This window comes from Leptosomus discolor, chromosome 13, assembly GCF_034619465.1.
Source record: "Leptosomus discolor isolate bLepDis1 chromosome 13, bLepDis1.hap2, whole genome shotgun sequence".
Taxonomy (NCBI): domain Eukaryota; kingdom Metazoa; phylum Chordata; class Aves; order Leptosomiformes; family Leptosomidae; genus Leptosomus; species Leptosomus discolor.
Window position 1 is genome coordinate 11009150 of NC_141403.1, and position 23283 is coordinate 11032432.

Below are 23283 nucleotides of genomic sequence, written 5' to 3' on the forward strand. Positions count from 1 at the left end.
GGAAAGAATACGAATACGAATACTACAAATAAGAATAAGAAAATGAATAATTATAAAAATAGGAATAACAATGAGAACATGAAGAAAATTAAAATAAGAAGGAAATAATAATAATAATAATAAAAATAATAAGAATAAGAATAAGATTAAGATTAGGATTAAGAATAAGAATAAGAATAAGAATAAGAATAAAATAGAAGAAGGAAATAAGAATAAGCATAAGAATAACAATAACAATAATAACAATATAATAAGAACAACAACATAAGAAAAAGAACAGGAATAAGAGTAAGAATAAGAATAAGAATAGGAACACATATACTAAGAAAAAGAATAAGAATGAGAATAAGAACAAGAATAAGAATAGGAATTGGAATAGGAATAGGAATAAGAATAAAATTAAGATTAAGATTAAGATTAATAATAAGAATAGGAATATGAATAAGATTAAGATTAATATTAAGATTAAGATTAAGAATAAGAATAGGAATAAGAATATGAATAAGAATTGGCATAGGAATAAGATAGAATAAGAATAAGAATAAGAATAAGATTAGAAGAAGGAAATAAGAGTACCTATACGATTACGAATACGAATATGAATACAAATAGGAATACGAATAAGAACAAGAACAAGAATAAGAATAAAAATTGGAATAAAATAAGAAGAAGGAAACAACAAGAAGAAGAAAATTAGAAGAAGGTAATAAGAATACGAATACGAACAAGAATACAAATAAGAATAAGAAAAAGACTAAGTATAAAAATAGGAATAAGAATAAGAATATGAACAAAACTAAAATAAGAAGAAGGAAATTAACAATAACAATAAGAATAAGAATAGGAATAAGAATAAGAATAGGAATAAGAATTAGAAAATTAATAAGAATTAAAAAAGAAGAAAGAAATAAGAATAAGAATAAGGATAAGAATAAGAATAAAATTAGAAGACTGAAATAAGAATACGAGTACAAATAAGAATAAGAATAAGAATAAGAATAAGAATTGGAATAGGAATAAAAATTAGAATAAGAATTGGAATAGGAATAAGAATTAGAATAAGTATAGGACTTTGAATATGAATAAAAAGAAGAAAAAGAATAAGAGGAGCCCTCACAAGTGGTCGTGCTCAGTGCTGCAGAGGAAGGCAAAAAACCCCCGGGGACCAGTGCCAATCTGCCCCGGGGGAAAATTCCTTCCTGACCCCAGCGCTGGCTGGCGATCCGCTACTCCCTGAGCACGTAAGCAGGACCTGCCGCCTCCTCCTCCTCCTCCTCCTCCCACAGGCTGGTCACGCCTCCCAGGAGGTGCCTGACCCCTGCTTCTCCCTCAACCTGGAGCCACCTCCGGGGCTGCCCAGAGCGGCCAAATGCCCCCAGCCTGATCGACCTCGGGGGCAAGAATCCCCCTCCACCACGCCTGGCAGGGCACCTGTGGGTGCTCCAAAGCACTGGCACCCCTGCCAGCGTCCCTGCATCCCCCTTCTTACTGCCCCTGCCCCTGGCTCCGCAGGGGTGAGGACGGCGAGCTCCGCAGTGCTCAAGATGGCATCCACTTGCCTGGCCGCTGCTCTCCAGCTGGAAAGGCCCGACAGCCCTGGGCACCTCCGGCTGTCACTGGTGGTTCTCCTCCCCAGCAGCCCCGTGCGGCCTCCGCTCTTCCTCCCTCAGCCCCCTCCAAGCCATTCCGCCGGCTCCTCAGGGACCTCCTCTGGGATGTCTCCGGCTGCCCGGGCCAGCTCTGGCAGGGGCAGGGCAGGGGGCTCCCTTTATCCTGCCCCAGGGCATTGTGCCATGGGGGCGTTGCCGGGTGGTGGCATTGTGCCATGGGGGTGATGTGGCCCCCATGCACCGCCCCGCCCACCACCCCTCTGCCCAGCCCCCTTCAGCGGAAGGCCTGGGGGCACAAGGGGGGCAATTTCAGCAGCTGCAGCCCAGAGGAAACCCAAAGTCTGTTCTGCCTTCTTGGGCGGGGGGGAGTAAAATAGTGCTTTACTACCCCTGGAGCAGAACTTGTGATTCTTGGAGTGCAAATTTTCAGCAAGACACAGATACCTTCCTCTATTAGGGCTTGTGTCTGTGTTGAGGACACATCTCACCACACTGGGAAGACTCTGCTTTAGAATTTTCTTACTGCAGTCCGAAAAGCAGCGAAGCTTTTTGTCTTTAGAAGTGCTCAGCTGATTATTAAGAATATATAAATGGAAAAGGAATGGCTAAGAGGCTTAAAATGGTTAATAAGTGATATTTAGATATATAAAATTAGGATATATATAAGTAAAAGGAATGGTTAGTCTCTTCTTTTTTCCCTTATTCATGTTTTTTCTTTGGTTTTTCTATTGTTCCTTTCTCTACCTCCTTAACAGTAAAATGCTGTGCTGACCCTGCTGCCTGTAGAAGGGTTCAGGCTCACTCTTAGTTTTTGGGCTCTGCGTAGCAACAGAAGTTGGCAAGAGGAAAGGAGCTCCCCAGTATAACAACAGTCTGGGGAAGAATCAGCACTTGGAAAAATTCTTCATGAAGGGAAGCATGTTCTTTGTCCTTCTCAAAATGAGCTGTAGTGTTTCTAGACAGAATCATCTTGAAGTGAATAAGAAAGACAAAAACCAAAATGTGTGTTATCTTGGATCTCCTTTGTGGTTTGTTAAACTTTCTTTTTATTTTGGAGATTTTTTTTGGCATGTGCTTCTCTGGCAGTAACTGACTTCCTGTGTTGGAAGAGGAAGATAATAGTGGATCTAAAAACCACTTTTGTGGTCTACCGTGAAGTGTTCATCTGCTAAAGTGTTGTAAAGCAAGAACTGTCACGTAGGGGGTTGTAGAACTCGGATCTGTGGTACTAACACAGAATTGTCTTACTCTTTTATAGCTGGTTTCTGGAGGAGAAGGACCAGAATTGATATTGTTGTCATCTACGAAGACCTGTTATAAATACATGGGTATATAATCTAAATGGAGCTTTCGGGGTATGGGTGTGGGTGGGTTTTGGTGTGGGGTTTTATTATTCACACGCTCTTGCAGCTGACATTTGAAAAAGGGTCGGGATTCCCTCTTCAGCAGAGGTGCATTGCTAATGATAATGCTGACTTTATATGTTGCAATGGTGGCGTTCTTGTAAAACACGCTAATCTGTCCTGAAGAAAAGACTTTCTTTTTGTTAGTTACTGTGTTCTGTTACGGAAGTGCACAAGTTAAGTAGTTTTAGAACTGGTTGATGGAATGGAAAAATAACAGTTACATTTCAGTTGCTCTCAGTATTCAGGTTTTCTACATCTGTGGCATTTGTTTATGGTCCAAGTCTCTATAAAACTCGAGCCCTGAGCCAAGACATTGCTGTTCGTTAGAGTGCTGGCAGGTACTAAGCTGGATCATTTATTGAAATGCAGCTTCAGGCTGCGTCACCAGAAACCTTGTGGCAGAGCACTGTAGAAATCTGAAAGCTCTTCAAAGTGCATCCATCTGTGTGATGCTCAGCAGCCTTTCATTCTGCTGGCCTGGAGGTTCTGCTGTCCCAAAATCAGGGTTCTCTTACCCAGTGTGCTAAGAGCAGACAACCACAGAGTCCAGATATTGGTTTAATTCCAGTCTGCATAGAAAAGGGTGTGAGGTGGTAACTCCACAAAGCTAGCATGGCTTTTGAGAAATAAAGCTGGGTCTTATGTACAGAACTACAGTAAAGTCAGTGATGTCACGCCTAACCTTACATATGAAAACACACCTTTAACATTCTTTTATCTCGATTCTCCTTTCGTCTTCGAGATTAGTTGGGTGCCACCAAGGTCTGACCCCCGCCCCTCCACACATCAACTACCCAAGCCCACCCAGTTTGGAAACTTGGAAGGTTTGTGACTGCTCACTGTGGTTAGACTGTGGTTAAAATGTGATAATTTGTTTTGGTAATTTTTTGATTTATTTTTTTAATCAGCTAATCAGTGGGACTCATTATGAAGCTGGAGTTGTGCATTAGAACAATGGGCATCACTTCCAAGTCCTCAAGGCCACTTACAGGGAGGTAGGAGATAGTTTTAATGTCGTGACACTGTGAGCCACATCATCATCATCTCTACCAGCTCAAGGTGTGATTTACATCCAATACACTGAGAAAACAGGAGGGGAAAGGAGAAATGAGTTGGGGGGTGGTGGTGGGGTGAGCTGCAAGCATAAACACATAAAACAATTTCCTAAGATCAGCGGATCCTAAGATCCTTGATCTTTTTTTTTTTTTTTTTTTTTTTTTGTGGGGGAAGAGGTTGTTTCATTGTTTGTTGTTCTTTTTTTGAAATCATGTCTGGGAAAATCAGGATCTCTACTTGAGCACAAAGATCTACAGCTGGATTATGAAACCTATTGGAAGTATTGGTGTCCCCTTACTTGGATGGGTTATAAATGCTGTTTGAGGGAAGTCTGTCTTTTAAGTCTTGAGAGGCTTAAGCTGGCTCTGGGTGCAGTAACAACTCCAGACCCAAGCATGCTTGGCTAGTTATCTTGGGATGGACTGATTACAGTGGGTACTGTCACCCAAATACAACCGCACCCGTTTGGATGCAGGCTGCACAATACCTGGTCTCACACCATGTGGGCCACGTGGCACAGATGGGCCCTCTGTGGGGATGACCAGATATTCCGAGAGGAAAGTGTTCCCAAGGCCCAGGAGCAGTTCAGGATGCTGTGTTTCTGCTCACCCCTGCCTGCTTTGCTCCGGCAGGTCCAGAGGATTGTGCTGCTCCCCAGGCTCCTGAAGGAAAGAAGCAGAGGATCTCAGGCGCTGGCCTGGCACTACTGGTGGGTGCTGGTGGTGGAGGAGCCGCCCAGCCTCCAGCTAGCTCCTGCTGGGGATATGCCCAGTGCCCCATTGCCCCATGCCTTTCCCTGGGCAGGGAGTGTGCACAGGAGTGCTGAGACCACTGTCCCACAGGTGCACTCAGCTGGCCAGGGCAGGACCAAAGCACTTTCCTGCTTGGCTTTTGGCTTAGGATATGCTATCTTGTGCTGGAGGCTGTGGAGCCGGCTGCCAGCAGCACTGAAGTGCTGAGGGAGGTGGATCCAGTGGAGGAGACGGAGGTGGACAGGGACGTGGAGGAGAAGGTGGAGATGGAGGTGGACCCATAGCAGCCGGATAGGCATGTGCTCCCCATTCATTGCCCGCAGTCAGGGTGGGTTGCCTACCCCCAGGCTGAGGTTGGGGTGGGTGGTCCCTGCTGCAGGGACATGGCGACCGGTCCCCTCGTCCTGGCGGCACAACTGCCACTACGGCGCTGCCTCGAGCACCCGTCTGCTTTGGAAAGGGAGGGATTTCTTAGCGCCACGCAACCCAAGTCTAACCCTAAACCCAGCTGGGGCTCAGCGCTGCTGTCAGTCCTGCTCTCCCTAGTGTGTCCCAGGGCTGTGGCAAATCTAATGCCCATCAGTAGCCTGATCAAAAGGACCATGCTGCTTGCAGTCTTCCAGGGCTGATGGAGATGCAGGGCCTGGCAGAACTGGAGAGGAGCTTCCAAGATGAAGAGCTGGAGTTGGAGTTTGCAATGAGTTGTAGTTTGTAGTTAGTTAAAGGGAGTTGTTTTTCTGTAAATAAAGAGAGTTATTGGTGTTTTTGAGACCTAAGCTCTCTGTCTTAGCCTTTTATTTGCTGTAGGCACATGCAGCCTTTGCAGAGGTGTAGTTTCCACTTGCTTTGGGTTCCTGGGGCTGGCGGTGGCTGGGGATGCTGGCACGGCTGCCCCAGGGGCAGGGGGTACCTGAGCACTGGGGGGTCCCCCTTACGGGGGTGGCAGCAGCTGGCACGGTCCCAGTGCCCAAGCTCCATCCCCGGAGTGTTGCAGGATCCTGGGAGCAATTTCAGGACTGAGGGAGAGCCCTGCGAGCGAGAAGGGCACAGGGTAGGTGCCCAGAGAGAGGTGAAGCTCGAAGCAAAGCGATCCCTGCCCTGCCCGGGTTCCTGCTGCTGGCAGCACCCCCGGCCCCTGTTCCGCCTTGGCAGGGACCCATAGAGTGGGCAGTGCAGGCTGTGGGGGGAGGCTGCGAGGGGCTTTCAGGAGAGGGAGCTGGCGAAGTGGTGCCCTGGGCCTGGGCCGCCGCCCGAGGGAGCTCCTCGGGGCTTGGGGAGCGAGTCCCGCTGCTGGACCGACCCCGGGTGGGCCCCGGCCCGTCCGGGCGAGCGGCGCCGTGTTCTGGGCACCCGGGGCGGGAGGTTCCCGCGGGTGAGCGGGGGGTGCGGTGTGGGGCCGTCTCGCCGCAAGGCCTGTTCGCCAGCCGGGGGAGTTCTGCAGGCCCGGGGGGCGGCAGCACGTTCCCGCCCGACACCCGGGCTGGGGGTTTGCCTTGGGCCGTCGGGGCGCTGGCCGCTTTGGGTGGAAAAACCTTCATTTTGGGCAGCCGCTCTGCCTGCCGTGGGGGTGCCTCTGCCTGGCACCTGGGCGTGGGGTCTGCTTGGGTGGGTCGCAGCATCTCCAGTGACTGCTCTGCCTGTGGTGTGGGTGCCTCCGCGACACCAGTACGTACTGGATAATATGTAAATGTTCTCAATTTAATTTTCAAATAATGTAGGAGGTTCTAAATATGAGTATATACGATAAATTATAAGCAAACTTTAAAGCAAACCCAGGTAAAAAAAAGGAAAATGTTAATTTTGTAAATACACCCGAAGACCACCAGGTGTCTCTGTAATAAAAGGAATGTAAAAATCTATTTAAAAAAAAAAAAATCACTCTCCAGCCCACAAAAAAAAAAATCCCCCTAAGGATCAGTTCAAGCAGTTCTGAAAACCAAAGTTATATAGAAAGAGGCAATGTTAATGCAAGATCAGCCAAATTCTGCTGCCGTTGTCAACAGTATTCATGCCATCACAATTAGGGTTTTAATTCAGATTCTACTTTGCACCTTGCAAAAGCTGCAAACATTGTCACGCAAAGCGGTGAAAAAATCCCCAAAGTGTACGAGAACACGTGCAATTATCCGTTCTTCTAATTAGACACAAGATTGTTTCACTACAAGTTTCTCACTACCTTGAATTTAACTATGATTTGATGACGATCCGATTACTGATTTAGTTCACTTTATGAAGCTGCCTTAGGCTGTACCCACAGGAAGGTGCCGACACAGCACACATGGTACACCCCCCTGCCAGAGGTGCAGTCCCCATGATACTGCCTATCGGTGCATCTTATTCCTGTAAAAGAAGAGAGATAACCAGCACTGATAGAGCCTATTTACAGCAGCATAACTTTGCATATTGCCCATTACAACATTCAATACTGAATTTACTGACATTCTGTCTACTGATAATTCTCTTTTGTAGTAGTATTGCACACGAAGACAAACACTTCTGTAGCTGGCACGTCGTGTCATAAAAGTGCATAGATGTGTTTTGTAAAAACGCAATGACACAAGAAGCGTTTGTTCACAAATGTGCACATCACTTTCAAATTAAAGTACATCCCCTCCCCCTCATTGTGACAGTCTGCCTGCTTTACGTGAAAAGCTGCTTGAGTACTATTTATTTAGATTTTTGTTTTGCTTAACATGTCTTTGACAGCAGTTCTTAACTGTGAGCGCTGTAATCTTAACTGTTTGATAAAAGGTAAATACCACGGAGGTGAATATTCTCAAAGTAGGGAACACCTGTACCTTACTAAGAAACATACTTTTCTATACTTTCAAAAAGAAATCTCTTTTAATTTTGAAATTACTAAGTTAATTCTAGGACTACTTCTACAAAAATTAAAATATATAGTTTGCCACACATTCTTGGATTTCACACAACAGCAAAGAAAACATGAATAGCTGGAAAACATTTTATAGAAAATCTTTGTGTAAATGTTCAGAAATAGCATTTTTAAACTTCATTTTGATGTCTACACATTTCATGTTCTGTAACAGCAAATATATTTAGTAAATAGTATACAATGAAGTCAAAACATACAGTAAAATTTATATCAAACAAATAGTAAAATATACCCCAAAATAGCAGCATCATCAAGAGATGTTCCTGGTGGCGAAATGAGAAGGCATGTGAATTTCTCGCGTTGCCTCCTTTGTAAGACAGAACCTGTTCTCCCTTCAGCATCTCAGCTTCTTGGCTTGTCCTCACTTGTAACTTCTTCCCTCCCTACCACAAGCTCTCAGCGCGGGCTGCGTTATCAGCTCACCACCAAACTTTGTCCATCTCACATGCTCTTCCATCTCCTTCTAGGCATCTTTTTCTTGTTCAAGCTTTCCTTTCGCCTTCTTCCCTCTCCCCCCCCTGCCCTGTCTGTCTGCTTGTCTTTCTTTCCACTCTTCCACCCCCTCTGCACGCTGTCAGTCTGATCTGTCCCTACGACCCTCCATGCCTGGCTGGGCAGCGCTGGGAAGTCTCCTTTCGCATGGTGTCACGGGTAGGCTGCTCACTGTACAACAATACAGATGTGCGCAAAGAACTTTAATATTCAAAGTATTTTATCGACGCCTCTGTCTTTGTTGGACTTCTCCATCTATCAGGTTCAAAACCAAGAACCATTATATCTTCCTACACAGTATGGATTGGAAGGAGCCCTCGAGGCCTTGTCTGGGAACTTGCCTTTTAAATTTCCAATGTTTCATTGACTGCTGATCTCCCTATAGGCCCCACTTTCTCCTGCAGTAACCCAACAGTATTCTCTGTGCTTTTCGCTTCTTAGCCTTCTCTGTCTTCTTTTTTCATACCTCCTGCTCAGTTCATTTACCAAGGTCATCCCTTTTCTGCTCTAATTATCTTTCTTATATGAAACTCCAGTGAGCTTAATAATCTATTAATAGTAATGTATCAATCCCATATTTTTTTCAAATGAAAAGTGCGTAACAGAAATAATACAAACACAAAACCCCCTTGAGATTTCTCTACACCTCTCCTAGCATTACCCTATTTATTTCTTTTGCATGTCCCATGCTTTTCCCACAACACTTTGTTAGTTGGCTTCAGCGCAAGAACTATCTTTTATAAGCATATTGCATTTTAGGCAGTAAAGCTGTGCTGTAAGTTGTATAAATAAGTATAATACAGTGTTCTGTATGTGGGTGTACATATATTTAGTTATGAAGAAGTAAATACACAGTGACTCCTTCAATTTCAAAATAATACAGCTCGAGAGTCGTGTACAGGCTCGCAGAAGTAGACTTTGGCTCGCAAAACGCAAAAGTTCAATCAATCACATTCCATTATTTCAGAGACAGAAAACTTCAAAGCTGACAAACAGGACTCAGAGGATGTGCAAACAGCTTTATTCAAATCTATACAAAACTATGTAACAGGTTCCTTTCACTTTAAAAGTGACTTAAAGCCAGCCATGAACTGTCTGAGTAAGAGGACAGGATTGTACTAATTTAACAGTTACTTGGCTATTCCCATTTTCTCCCATATGGATTTTCCACTAAAGGACTGATGGGGTAAATTGTTTTCATTGTCTCAGTCTAGACAGCAGCTAGATTAGGATCAAAACAGCTGCCAGCTCTCATTTGGTCAGGCACACAGCCACCACTTAGCCAACAGAGGTGTACAGAAAGTGAAGTGCTGTGCAACAGAAATTCTCTGTATCCAGTGAATAATTCTCACAGTTTATCCAGGGCAGATGTGTGCAACTTCTTAGTTCTATTGATGGGGGCCGGTGGAGGAGGAAAATAAAAAGTGAAGTGGTCTGATCAAGGTACGTAATGCTGCATAATCCTTCAGTGAAACACAGGTAAGAAAGAGATACGTTCACCATAGGCCAGATCAGTGACTTCTGAACTCTAATGTGATCTATGGCACACGCTCTCAGGTCTTGACCTATTTCTTAGCCCAATAAACCTATGATATGGCAGTTGGCTTTTCCAAGGGGCTGGACAACTCTGGGGATGATCTGGTGAATCCAGCATGCTGTACCCACAAAGCCTAAGTGAAGGGGAGGTCCTCACCAGGCCAGGTATGGCCTAGCGAGGAAGGTGATGAACAGCCACTTCATTTGATTGCTAGAGAAGGAGAATGTGTATCTACGTGTGTGTAGATACATGCACATGTGGGCGCGCACACACGCAGAGCAGCCCAAAAGTGAGGCAACTGCAGTGTTCGCTGTTTGTAGACCCTCACATTAGAAGAAGAGACTTGAACACTTGAAGTCAGAGGACCTGAATTGTCACTGGAAGGGATCTGTCCTTCTCCAACAAAGATCTCAGACATTAGCATGTAAAGCTGAGGAATGTAACTCCAGCACAGGGGAGAAAGACATACGTAAGAACTGATACTGAAGGAGTCAGCTCTGAAAAGGAGCAGATCACGGAATCACAGAATGGGTCCAGCAGAGTCACCAAAGGCTGGTTGTTCAGGACCACGTCCAGGTGGCTTTCGAGCATCTCCAAGGTGGGAGACTGGTGGGCAGCGCCCAGCCGCCCTCTCAGTGAAAAAGCGTTTCCTGACCTTCAGAGGGAACCTCCTGTTTCAGTGTGCGCCTGTTGTCCCTGGTCCTGTCATGGGCACCACTGGAAAGAGCCGGGCTCTGTGCTTGCACCTCCCCTCGGGTATTGACATACACTAGTAAGATTCCCCCGAGCCTTCTCTTCTCCAGGCTGAACAGTCCCAGACCTGCTTTAACGGAACTTTCTCAAAAAAAGGTTCCTCACCCGGATTACTTGCCCTGCCCGGACCTGCGGGTCTGCACGGACAGGCAGACAAGCTAGCTGAAGCCGGGAAGGACTACCCAGGTCTGAGGAAAGCTGAAGGGAATGCCCGGTCGTTAGGCAGCGCGGAGCCAGCCCCCCTGTGCCGCTACTGTCAGCAGCCGCCATGGCGGCCAGGACCGCCCTCACCCCCTCAGGCGCAGCCACCGCCTTCCCACGCGCCACCCCCCCCGCCCCAGCGGCCCGCCGCGGCCACGCCTGCGCAGTGGGGAAAGGTCGACACGGCCGCGCGCCGCTTCCCCTTCCGGCCCTGCCGGGTCTCCTGGCATCATGGCCGCGGCGGGCGGGAGGCGGCGGTGGCTGCTCTGGGCGGCAGGTACTCGCCGGGCAGGGGAGTAAGCGGTGGGCTTGGGAGGCGGGAGCAGGGCCGAGGGGAGCCGCGGGCAGCGCTGCGGCGGGCGGGGAAGCCCGGGGCTGCGGGGAAGCGTTGGAGGCACGAGGGGAGAGGGGGAAGGGTGAGGGGAGCCTATCAGCGGGCGTGGGCGAGCACCCCCGGATGGGTCTGGAGATCGCTCACGGCACGGTCTTCCTTCCCTCGCAGCGGTTGCACTTGTGGTGGCATCGGGTGCAGGTTTTGTGGAGGATCTAGATGAGTCGTAAGTACTGGGGTGTCTTGCCTTATTGCTTAAATATTGTCTGTCTCTTTTGGGGGGTGTGGGGGGGTGACCCTAGGCTGACAGCGTTGTGTGGAGTGTGGTGGTCAAGAAAGCTGCGCTGGTAAAATTTGTCTTAGCTGGAATGGCAGACAGATTGTGGCCTGTATTAAGTAGGTGCAATTAATGAACGCTTTAATTTTGCGATTTTTGGTTATTATGGGTGCTGGTGCCAAAACGTTCTCAGGCTTCCGTGCCCTTTTCTTTCGGTTTGGTGAATATACTGGTGGATCGATGCCTGTCCCAAATAAAAGCTGATTGCGTCTAACCAAATTCTTCATTAGGGTTTGCTGCCACAGGGAGAACGGGTATAAGTGCATCCATGCATGGCTAGAGACGGAAGAGAGAGGGAGGCCTGCAGGGCTGGTTCGTGGCTGCTTGAAGTGCCGATTATGTTCCAGTGTAAAAATGTGCTTTCACAACAGATTTAGCCCCGAGACTGTGGAGGTTGCTGAACTGGGTAGTCCTGCCCTTACCTGGGTTGTGTAGTGTCATTTTTCATGTACTGCCTTGCTTTAGCAGTTTGATGGCTACGTACTTGCTGTTCCCAACACAAAATAACCTTTCAAAAATAGAATTTTTTTTTTTTGCCAGATCAGCAGGTTGAGCTAAAGTGCTACAAAGCAGCACGATTATTAGAATTGAAATAAAATACTTGCTGATAGGGGAGGAGAAGGTGGCGTCAGATGGCTGTGTTATGATAAATTTAAGCGAGTGAAAGGCAATGTTTTCATGAGGGTTCAGTCCATGATAAATTGCATCATAGAGCTAAACAATCAGACAACCGTTCACTTTTTTTGCCATATTGCTTATTCAGCTAGAGCAGATAATCACAGGATCAAATGAGGCGCGGGGGAATTATGGGGCAGGGAATGGGAGTGTACAGAAGGGGTGCTGAAGGGAAAGACATCAGCATCTCTGACTCGTGTTTAAAATGCTGTGGAAAAGCAACTGAAGGAGAGGAACAGCTTGGACTTGATTTTCAAAGCTTGTTTTTGAAATGTGCTTCATATTTTCAAGGGCTGAAGATAAAGAGGCTTAGTGATTAAAATAGCATGTATCTGTGCTCCTGCATCATGTTGCCATCGTGTGTTTCCACAGGTGTAAATTTAAATGTAATCGCTGTTTTGGAGTGAAGCAGCATAATTCTGTAGTCAAATAACTTTTTTTCAAATGGCTAATAAAAGAAAATCCTGTTTGAGAACATTTGGGATTTTTCAACTGCAAAACTATACAGATGCCTGTAGTTGCAATTGGGAGTAAGAATTAAATGGTTAGTTGTTCAGGATAGTGTTGGGTTTGTTGTTTTGTTGTTTTTTTTTTTTTTTAGCTAGCTGACAGGTGGTGAGAAAGGTCAGGAAAACAATTAAAAAAACCTGAGAGCAGTGACTGGTGAAAGTTTCAAGTTTTCTATTTTATAGATATCTAAACATGGAGTTTTTGCTATTGCTGGAAACTGTGGGTTTTATTTGAAGTTGAGTAGTTGCAAACAATGCCTGCTAGCTCAAGGTGCAGGTCCCTTTCTCAAGCTGGCAGGAGACAGGAAAACAAGCTGCAGAGAAGAAGTAACAGAGGGGCAAGGTGCCCAGCATCGCCCAGGGGGGCTGCGGAAGGGTTGCAAAATCCAAGCTGTGGTTCTGTTCAACTGGTGCTGGCCTTGCTGCCGCGGATCAGTGCTCACCTTGCGGTGTTCACTGACTTGTTCCAGGGTGATGACGAAGCTGATAAGTAACTTGACTAAAAAAGGAAATACTTTTCTGCCTGTGAGGAAGTGCTAGTGGCTCAACCCAGAACCAGAAGCATCAGAAGTGGTGCGAGAGGGGTGAGAAGGGAGACAGGGAGGAATAGAAACAGCAGCTGGGTTGGTTTAAGGCCCTTGGAATTGTGACCTCGGTCTTCAGTTTTGCTTCATGCTGGTTTCTTTTAACTGCTAGTGATTAAGTGGGCTGTGTGGATTAAGTGGAGGTTGAGGCAACATTTGGTCATGTAGTGCTGAATGTTGGGAAGCTGTATGTGTTTGAGACAAACAGTTTTGATTCAACGATGTGCAACACCTATGTCATCTTTCCACCAGTGAGGTTGTGTCTGTGTCAGCTGACAGAGGGAGCTTTGCCTAGGACAGTTGAAAAGAGACTCTGGGATCTTATGCTCAGAAATGTATTTACAGGGCCTAGAAACAGCACCTGCAGAAAATGCTTGGGTAACTGTTTGTACAGAGATTTCTATTTTTCTTGACCTTTCTAAATGTTGTCTAACAATTTAGTCACTGATGTTACCAAAACTAGAATGAAATTATATGATTGATTTCTGTCACACTTGAGGTTTTAGTTTCTGTGGAAGTTCATCAAATAAGTGCTTGTAAATGGGTGATACAACTTGGAATTTACTATTGTAAAAACTGCGGGGTTTTTATAATATCTTAAGCCAAAGTTACTAGATTCTTGGAGTGTTCTGCCTACAGGTGTTTCCTTACTTTCCGTCTTTTCCTTGCTGCCTGCTGGTTTTGTAAGATTTCGGTCTGCCTTTCTCAGTGCCCTGATGATCCCTCTAATCTGCTGTAACAGTTGTACTGTGTCAGGGGGAGGAGAACGTTGCATTTTAAGTTTTTCTGTTATAGACCAGAGGTGATATTCTGCATGGAAGCCAGGCCCAGGATCTGAAGATTCGGTAGCTGCTTTCTGCCTCTTGCATCATAACCAATTAATTGACATTGTAATTGGAGGATAGCTGAGGCTTCGTTAGAGTTCTCAAGAGATACAAGACTCTGACTAGCTCTTTCGTTAGCTCTGCAGCACTTTGGGTGGTGAAGTAAACTTTTAGTGAAGTGGTCAACTAAGCAATTTTGTGACTTAAAAATGCTGCTTTCCCGTAGCAGTTTTCTGTTAGTTGTTGCAAATACCTGTCCTGCTGTTCAAGCGTTACAGCCTTGGTATGCCATCAGTAAAACAAAAAAGGCTTGAATTTACCAGTGAAATGCTGCAGTTCTGAGTTTCAAACACTCAGTGCTGTAACTAGATTATATTCATGATTTCTGAAGGATTTCTTTCAAACGGTAGGCCAGCGTCAGCATTAGTATTTCTTCGAGACCATTATGGACAGTTACAAATCTATTCAACTTTAAACAAAGTATAATAAATGTTCTCTGATTCTGCTTGCTGCCTGTGAGGCATTCACAGGCGTGCTGCGTATTGGGAAATGGTGCGTTGGGCTATAACTTCTCTTAATTGGATCTTAGAGTGTAATCACATGCTTATTGTGTAATTATATATATATATTCATCTCCTTTCACAATAAGAGTGTTACAGTAAGAATGTTACAGAATGTATTTTATAGCACGTGACATTACTCCCAGTTTTAGCCAGCTTTACAAAGCCCATGTTTTACAAAAACAAGCGTTACAGTAAAATTCTGGTTTATCGAATTCTGAACATAGAAATAGTTATGTAATGCGGTAATTTCTGTGATCTTATAGTGGGAACAGTTCAGTGAAGTGTGTAACAACATTTCAAGAGGTACTAAGGAACATGATTTATCATGTTCTGTTTTTGTTTTAGAGGTTTTAGCATTTAGTGATAGATTTAGAGTTAATAAAACTAGTCGGTTCATTAAGATATAATTTGTCTAGCATTCAGACTATTCAGTAGTACCTGCGTGTCTCTGGTTTTTCAATAACTTGAACATTTTTGTTCCAATAAGTTGGTTTCTTGTGTGCACCTTTGGTAAGAACGTAAACCGGCACACGTGTAGCAGAATATTGAAGGAGGTTGAATTAAAATTGCTTTGTGTGTTAACATTGGAGACAAATTAGTTGGTCTGCATTCAGTAAAGCCAGGATTAACAGCATGAACCAATGCTCTAAGAGTCCGTATTCACTGATCTATGAAAATGCAACATTTTCTGAACAGTCAACGACAGCATTTAATGTAACTAGAATAGCTGCAAAATACCTCTTCCCCTTAGATTGCATATCCTAATCAGAGAGCTTTTGTGTGTTTGCTGGTTTCTTACTGTTTTTCTGTTTTGTTTTGGGTGGGGTTTTTTGGTTGGTTGGTTGGTTTTGTGACTTGGCGAATAGTTGTACAAACCTAATTGCTACCACCGTGTATGTGGTATCATGTGTGGGGGCAATCCTAATACTGGGAAATAACTATTTCCTTCCCCGCCCCCAAAGAAAGAAACAAAACAGAATTCTTGTTTCCATAGTTTTGTACAAACTTGACCATAGACTTCACACATGCGATTCGCTTAGTTATTTTCAGATCTATCATATATTGATTTCATTTTTTTTCCTCTCCTAGGTTTAAAGAAAACCGTAAAGATGATATTTGGCTCGTAGATGTGAGTATGTGAGAAACATGGGAAGACCTGCTGGTGGAAATGAGAACACAAAATGTACAATGTTCCAGTGTCAGAAAAGTGTTTGTACATGGTGCAGAGAAATTACACGGCAGTAATTCTTCTGACAGGATGGATAAGCAATCTGCCTGTATTGTTCAGGATGAACTGGGAATTAGACTGAGTACTGGATGCAGACAAGCTTCAGCCTGTGTTTTACAGTCCCTAAAAAAGGAAAGCTCTGTTTGTTACTCCAGCTTTGTAATGAGCATGCAGTTTGATTAAGACTTAAAGAACACCACGACTGGAAAATAAGCCTTGCTAATATATTTCAGGGTTAATCATAGAATCAGCTTCTCTTAATTATTTCTCTTCATTAACTAATTTTTTTTTTTTTTTAAATCAAATGTATTTGCTCCTCAGTTTTATGCACCTTGGTGTGGCCACTGCAAGAAACTGGAGCCTGTATGGAATGAAGTGGGTATAGAAATGAAAAACATGGGGTCTCCAGTAAAAGTCGGGAAGATGGATGCAACTTCCTTTTCTAGTAAGTGTGGTTTGGTTAGGGGTAATTTCATGGCAGTTTTTAAACCTATACATTCTTTTCATGAAGTCATGCTTCTGTTCCATACCATAGCGAAGGTATGCAAACAGTCACTGGAGAACAATTTCCTGATCTTTTTCCTTTCTAGAAGTAGTATGCATTTTTTATCACACTTGTTTCTGCTAATGTAGGGAATTCTTCTCGGCAAATGGGAGGTAAAAGCTTTTCAAAGATCTGCTTTTGATATGCTGCTGTGAGTAGCGTCACACAAGCATCTTTATGTGTGCATCTCTTGGCAGCATCCAGTTTTAGATTCCTTGTAGTACTCCTGGACAAATGCTTGTGTTCTTGCCATTGTTGTTTTCAGGTGATCAGTCCTGAAGGTGTTATACCAAAAGCCTGCTGAAATCGCTGAAGTCATTACATCAATGTTGAGCCGATTTCTCCCTGTGTTTCTCTGTAAAATGTCTTCTTGAAGAACCAATTTCAGCTATTTTAGTGCTTTCTTTTTGATGATGCCTTTCATGAGTAATGACCTTTTCAGAGAAAACCCCAAATTTTCATTGTTCAGAGAAGTGGTTTGGGTAGACATGAGAGGACTGTTGCATGCTTAACAGTATTTTCCTCGTTTCAGCGTGCTTTTTTATTGTCGTTTCACTTAGATCTGTGTTGAACCAGGAGAATATTTAAGAGGGAAGGCATAGGGAGCAGTGGGGCCCGAGTATGTAATAAAACTCTGTTAATACACGTGAAGTTTTTAATTAATACCTGTTAAACCTGATTATTCAGGATTGTTATATATGTATAAAATATTATGCAGAATACTTTTTTCAGTGATATCCCAGTTTTTCTGTGCTTACATACAGCAGAGTTTGATCTTTTGAGATGAAAATGGTCGTATCTCAAACACTAATTTATTGTAGGTAGCTTTTCCTGTAAAATCACATAAATTTGATCTCACGTTTCATCTTAAAGATACTTATTTGCTAAACAAAAATAAGACTGGGGAGTTGAAAGTTTCAAGATCATGCAAGCAGGTAACTTCAAAACTGGGGTTAGGTTTGGCAGAGCTCTAACATTCCAGTCATGTATATAAAATTCTAAATTATATAAATTGTATAAACTTTTACTGTGAAACACTTGTGTCTGTCATTCTGATACTAAATTTTTGTATTTGATGCCTAGAACATAATTGGCACTTTGTTTTTTTTTCTAAAATTTGGGTTTGCCTATTTAAAAATTACTAAAACCCGGAAGTGTTCCTTTGTGCCCTGGAAATGTTTATATTCTCAGTTTTGTGGAGAACAGGGTCCGATAAATCTTTTGAAGTAGTTTCATGTTTTTATTTTGAAAGTGGAAATTTTACAACATCTGAATATGAAAATCTCAGTCAACTTGTCTTAGTGTCTGCTCGATCTAGAAATTCTCTGAAATCAGAGTAATTCGGTCTTGAGAATGTCAGAAGGAAGTGCAGCTGGGCTCACATGCATAACTAGGAAGAAAGACGGATGGTTGGCTCTGCATAGTTCGTGTTCCTAATGGGAATGTGAATTAGTGTGAAAAACCTGAACTTTGGGTGGCTTGTTGTCAGAGAGTTGCGATCACAACTGAGCATAGAGGGCGTCCAATCAGTGTTGCTTCTAGTAGCTGTGCGGAGTGAGGATACAGCAGTTTGATCAGCAGAACAGTTACCTGGTGTGGTATCACTTGGATTTTCGTGGGGGTTAGGCTCAGGAGTCCGCTGAATGGGGTCAGAGTAGAACTAGGTCACATCTGGGTTCAGAGTCATTGCTGCTGTTCGCCAGTACTGCAATCCTCTTCTCAACAAGTGGAGGTGGTGATGGAAATGATCAGTCACTTCCGTGATGTTGAGAGGATTTAAGTAATCTTCATGGCTGGATGTTTCAAAAAACATATTAAAAAATGTCTATTTTGTATTTCTCCTGGCTGTGCTCAAGAGCTGTACAAGGAGAAATTAATTGCCTGTCGACAGCTCTTGTGATCACATGTTCCAATATGCATTTTAAGGCATTCTAGTCCTGTGTGGTACAGCTGTGAGAGAAGAGGGTCGGAATCAAATTGATCCCAGCACGCATATTTCTTAAATCAATCTCCTTTGACTAAGATGCCGGTATGTGAGCTGCTAGTTTTATTTGTAGTTCTGTGCAATTAGGGCTGTGATCCAGGCAAACAACCTTAGGATCACAATTTCTAAACTGTTGTTCGGAGCCCTGCCCCCAAGTCCTCCCCCATCTGCTGCTCTGGTGTGCGGCTGGTAGCTTCAGAAAGTTGATGCTAAAAGCATTGAATCTTGGTGCATTTTGAGTGCAGGGGTTGTTTTTCAGTAGGGGATTGCACAAGAATTGTCAGAATTTTAAGACTGACTTTAGGCTTTTTTGAAGACTCCTTTAACTTTTGTAAAACACCGAATTGACTGGAAGGAGTGGTTCAAGGCGGCAGTTGCTATGTTCATGACTGGAAGGGCGGTTGCAAATTGCACCCCTCTAGTTGGTGGGAGCAAGTTACAAAGTTTTAAACAAATGTGAGATGGGGGAAGAAGTTCTGCAGTTGTCTCACTTTTTACCACTTTAGTAAGCAGCAGGTAAGTAACTGATTGCTTAGGAGGTGTCTATTTCTGGTGATGTTGATGACTGTAGACATTTACCTCGTCAGAATATGCTTTAAAAACTGACTTTTTTGTAACTCCTGCAGTGTGATACTGCACTTTTCTTGCTACCCACTACTGTAGCACAGGAGTAGTTAATTGACCTTTTTATTTCTTTTAAGCATTAGTATTTACAATTCTACTTCCATGGTGCTTGGCTCTTGCCTCTGATATTTTCAGCCACTTGTATGTGCGTGTTAAAGGCGCACTCCCTTTTGGTGAGAACTGACCAAGCATGTCTGTCTAGAGGATTCTTGTGCCGTTTGACCAGTGGTGTATGGATTGAGAGCCTGTGCTGGGACCCCGCAGTACCTCTGAAAGAGGTCTTGAATTTGATGATGTAGCTTTATAACAGCAGCTGCTTGAAAGCAAGTAAAATAATTCATACTGAACTAAGTGGTAGGTTTTTAATTTATTTATGTGGCTTGAATAGTAAACTCTGTTGAAAGGTAGGAGAGCAAGAAAGTCTTGATTCACTTTGGCATTAACACGTGTCTTTCAGGTATCGCGTCTGAATTTGGAGTGCGAGGCTATCCAACAATTAAGCTGTAAGTTGATGCTTCCCGTGGAGTTTCTAACAGTTACCTATCCTAGCACTGATTTTGTGGCAGTAGAGAAATAGTCCACTTAAAAATCCCAAACAGACAAAGCACAAAAACGCCGCAAAACCCAACCCAAAACCAAACAAAAATACTTGACTGTCTCATTTTGACATTATCTTTGATTTCTACTGGACTGTTTTGCTTTGAAATTCAGTATTATCGAGCATCTTCTTTAGAAACAGAATTCTTAAAGGCAGGTTAGCAGATTTGGAATTAATTTAACTGCTGTTTTTTATACAACTTTCTAAAAGTCTGTGTATGTGTATTTCAAATATATATATTAACTTACTATTATTGAAAGGAATTTCATGCACCAATTGATTTGACACCTTTAGAGTGATTCAGACAGTAAGTGCATACCTGACTCTTCCCGTTAACTTCTTGTGAGCTGCTGATTGCATTTTCTTATTTTGAATTCCCTCTCTCTTCTCTTCAGTGTACCTGGAAATCTTATGTAAGTGACAGCAGTGGTTCCTATATAGGGTGAAGTGTGAGAGCGGTTGTTTGACAGGAGAAGTATCTGTAGATTTTTTTTTAGGGAGGACAAAATTTATAGGAAAATACCAGTCTGTAATGGCACTATATGTGCTTCCTTATAACTTGCATAGTGTATAGTCCAGTACGAGATCATATTAAAGAAAGACTTGATAGTTTTGAGTACTTTCTACTGTGAATGTACTGGGTTTGTTAGCAGGTTATTGTTTAAGCAGAATAGTATTCATAATGCATAATAAATCTTGTCAAGTTAGTTTTCTCAAAAAGGCATCAGAGAAGTTTGGTTTATTCATCTTTAAGGATGAAAAACTCCAGAGGCATAGAAAACTCCTCAGAGGCATAGAAAATTTGGTTTCTGATTACTTTTTTCCTGTGAGTTTCCTAAACCTATATGTATTCAAGAAAAGCCTGTTTGAATTAGTAAAACTTCCTTGAATATTCTTAAATGCAAGTGTGCTGCATCCCCTGTCAGCAGAGTACAGTAAACTGAGCAACACTTCATGGAAGCTTAATTTAATACATAAATTCAGGAGGTTTTGCGAGTCATTTAATACTTCTCAATTACAAAAAAGCATTAAAGAAGTTTATATATTTTACGAGTCTTTTACGAGGACTAATCCCTAAGTTATGTAAATGTTGAATGTTTGGGATTTCGTTCGGGTGTGTGGGATTTTTTTGTGTAGTCATAAGGAAATGTTCCAAATGAGCTGTGTGTTTACAAAGTAAATGACTGCTGTGCACTAGAAAAAAAATAATTGTAAAAGAACGTTAATTATTTTTAAGAGTTGGTAGATCAGATTGTGTATATAAGTTTTTACTCCATAATTGCATTGTATTGCATTACTGAGTTTTATGTTTTGCTGACCACTTCTTTTATCTGACTGTTTGAAAAATTTACCTTGCTTATCACTGGCTAAAAGGTGAGTGTAATAAACACGTGTAGAATGAATAACTCTAGATGTGCAGATACAGTTTAGTTGATTTCAATTCTGTTCTTTTTTTTGTCTTTCCTATTTACCTAGCTTAAAAGGTGACTTGGCATACAACTACAGAGGACCGAGAACCAAAGATGATATCATTGAATTTGCTAATAGAGTGGCAGGGTAAGTGTACTTTTCTGTGACACTGGTTCTGGTGACTTGAAACTTCTGTAGGAGTTTGAGGTGGGCCAAAAATTACATCTCTTTCACAAAGAACAAGACGTTGACATGAAGTTAAAAACTACATATACAATACACGTGGTTGCATGTGAGACTGGTGGTGAGTGGCACGGAGAAAGTAAGAAAGAGGCTGGCTAGTCACAGTCCCTTTTACAGTGCAAGAACGAAGGGCTCTTCAAAGTAATGGAAACGAGGAACAAATGAAACGTGTGGAAGCCATGAGTTAGTTCTTGCATGGGCCAGAATACCGACCTAAATGTTGGCTGATAGACAGACATCAGATAAGGCAGAATCTGTTTAATACTTGAAAGTTATCTTAGAAATATCAACTTAATATATGCTTATGCATCTGAAAAGTTGTGGCAATTGGCAACATAAGGAAATTGCCTTTACAGGTTTGTTCGTACAGTTTCTGTTGGCTTTTGCTTCCTTCCCTACCATGGCCTGTGGCCTCAAAGTGTTATAGACAGTAGTCTTTGGGGAGAAAAAAGGAATAATTTCTTTCCTTCATTCTTACATATAATTAAGAAGCATTCATATAGGAACATAATATTATTGTTCAGAGTTTTGTAGTTGAGGAGCATCAGTGATCTCTAGTAATTTACCAGAGTTGTGTAAGATGATTTATTTCTAAGACCATATTTTCTAACTGCTGTGCTTACACTGACAATTTTCTCTCTGAAATGGATGAGACCTTATTGTGGCCTTTCACTATATGAAGAGGGCTTATAAGGTGGAGAGAGTCTTTTATCAGAGACTGTACTGACAGGATAAGGGGCAACAGTTTTAAACTGAAAGAGGCTAGATTCAGGTTGGATGTAAAGACGACATTTTTTGCTATAAGGGTGGTGAGGCACCGGCATAGGCTGCCCAGACAAGCTGTGGCTGCCCCCTCCCTGGTGGTGCTCAAGGCCAGGCTGGATGGGGCTGGGAGCAACCTGGTCTGGTGGAAAGTGTCCCTGCCCATGGCAGGGGATTGGAACTGGATGGTCTTTAAGGTCCCTTCCAACTCAAACCATTCTGTGATTCTGTGGCTGGTAAATGTCATGCATGTTTACATCATAGCAGCATTTTGTACCAAGATATTAATCTCAAATCTAAATGTGCTATTTGAGGAATGTGACAAGTTTATTTTGGGTGGATTTTTAGTTTTTTTGCTTTTAGTTGAAACTAAAATAATAAATTGAAAAATTAAATTAATTTGCATTGGGGTATCTAGGTTTGGGTTGGTTTTTTTTAAATACAAAAAACTGTATGGCATTTTCTTGGGGATTTTTATTTGTTTGGGTTTTGCAGCTTGCAGAAACTGAGATTGTTTCTTTCTCTTTTTTTCCCTCCTCCCAGACCTCTTATCAGGTCACTTCCTAGCCAGCATATGTTCGAGCATGTGCAGAAGAGACATCGTGTACTTTTTGTGTATGTTGGTGGTGAATCTCCTTTAAAGGTTTGAAGCTTGATTAAAGTTACTTATTTTGTGTATTCAAAGGTGTAGTTTAAAATATCTTCTAAAAGAATGAAGTGCATGCTTGTAATAAATTCTCATTTTCTTTTACACTTATTGAAGCGTTTTTACAATCATGTCATAACTGTATTTTCCGATTACTCTTTGAAGATAAAACATGTCACAAAACTTTTGCTTGAAGCACACTAAAAGTTCAGAAATAAAAAAACATTGTTTATATTTTTGCAGGAAAAATATATTGAAGTTGCTTCAGAACTAATAGTTTATACATACTTTTTTTCTGCCTCAGAAGATGTGCTGCCTGAGGTAAGCTGTTTCAGTTCCTGCTATTTCCACAGAAATGCAATAGTTCTCCTCGTGTGTGATTTTGCTGTTTTGATGGCACAGAGATGGCTTCTTACAATATATTTGGCTTTGGTAGATTTCAAACTAATTACACTGAAACATTTAATTTTTGAGTCTTTATGGGGAAAGAATACAAAGCAAGGTTCAGTCTGTTCTTGCTTTGTATTGGCCAAAGGACTTGTTCAGTCGTAATAGTTGAATTTGACAGAAGGTACGTGGAACTCAACGTGGATGGCGCAACCTGCTCAGGAAGGTAGATACCTTGATTTTTAGCCAATGCAAAGCTCTTACTGCTCCTGACAGCCATTTTGCCAGCCACTTTTGTAACTAGTTTGGGGGTCTGTGACAGGGAGCACCG

The 23283-nt window shown here is 42.8% G+C and overlaps 1 protein-coding gene across 1 annotated transcript in view; it reads left to right on the forward strand.

Moving 5' to 3' along the window:
- The first annotated feature begins 10934 nt into the window (after positions 1-10934).
- TMX3 (thioredoxin related transmembrane protein 3) overlaps positions 10935-23283 on the forward strand; it is a 32322-nt gene continuing 19973 nt past the window's right edge. Inside the window, exons 1-8 of the mRNA XM_086472549.1 lie at positions 10935-10980; positions 11206-11260; positions 15616-15655; positions 16076-16199; positions 19364-19409; positions 20981-21061; positions 22463-22562; positions 22809-22886. Coding sequence (XP_086328675.1) covers positions 10935-10980; positions 11206-11260; positions 15616-15655; positions 16076-16199; positions 19364-19409; positions 20981-21061; positions 22463-22562; positions 22809-22886 — 570 coding nt within the window. The remainder of the gene's footprint in view (positions 10981-11205; positions 11261-15615; positions 15656-16075; positions 16200-19363; positions 19410-20980; positions 21062-22462; positions 22563-22808; positions 22887-23283) is intronic.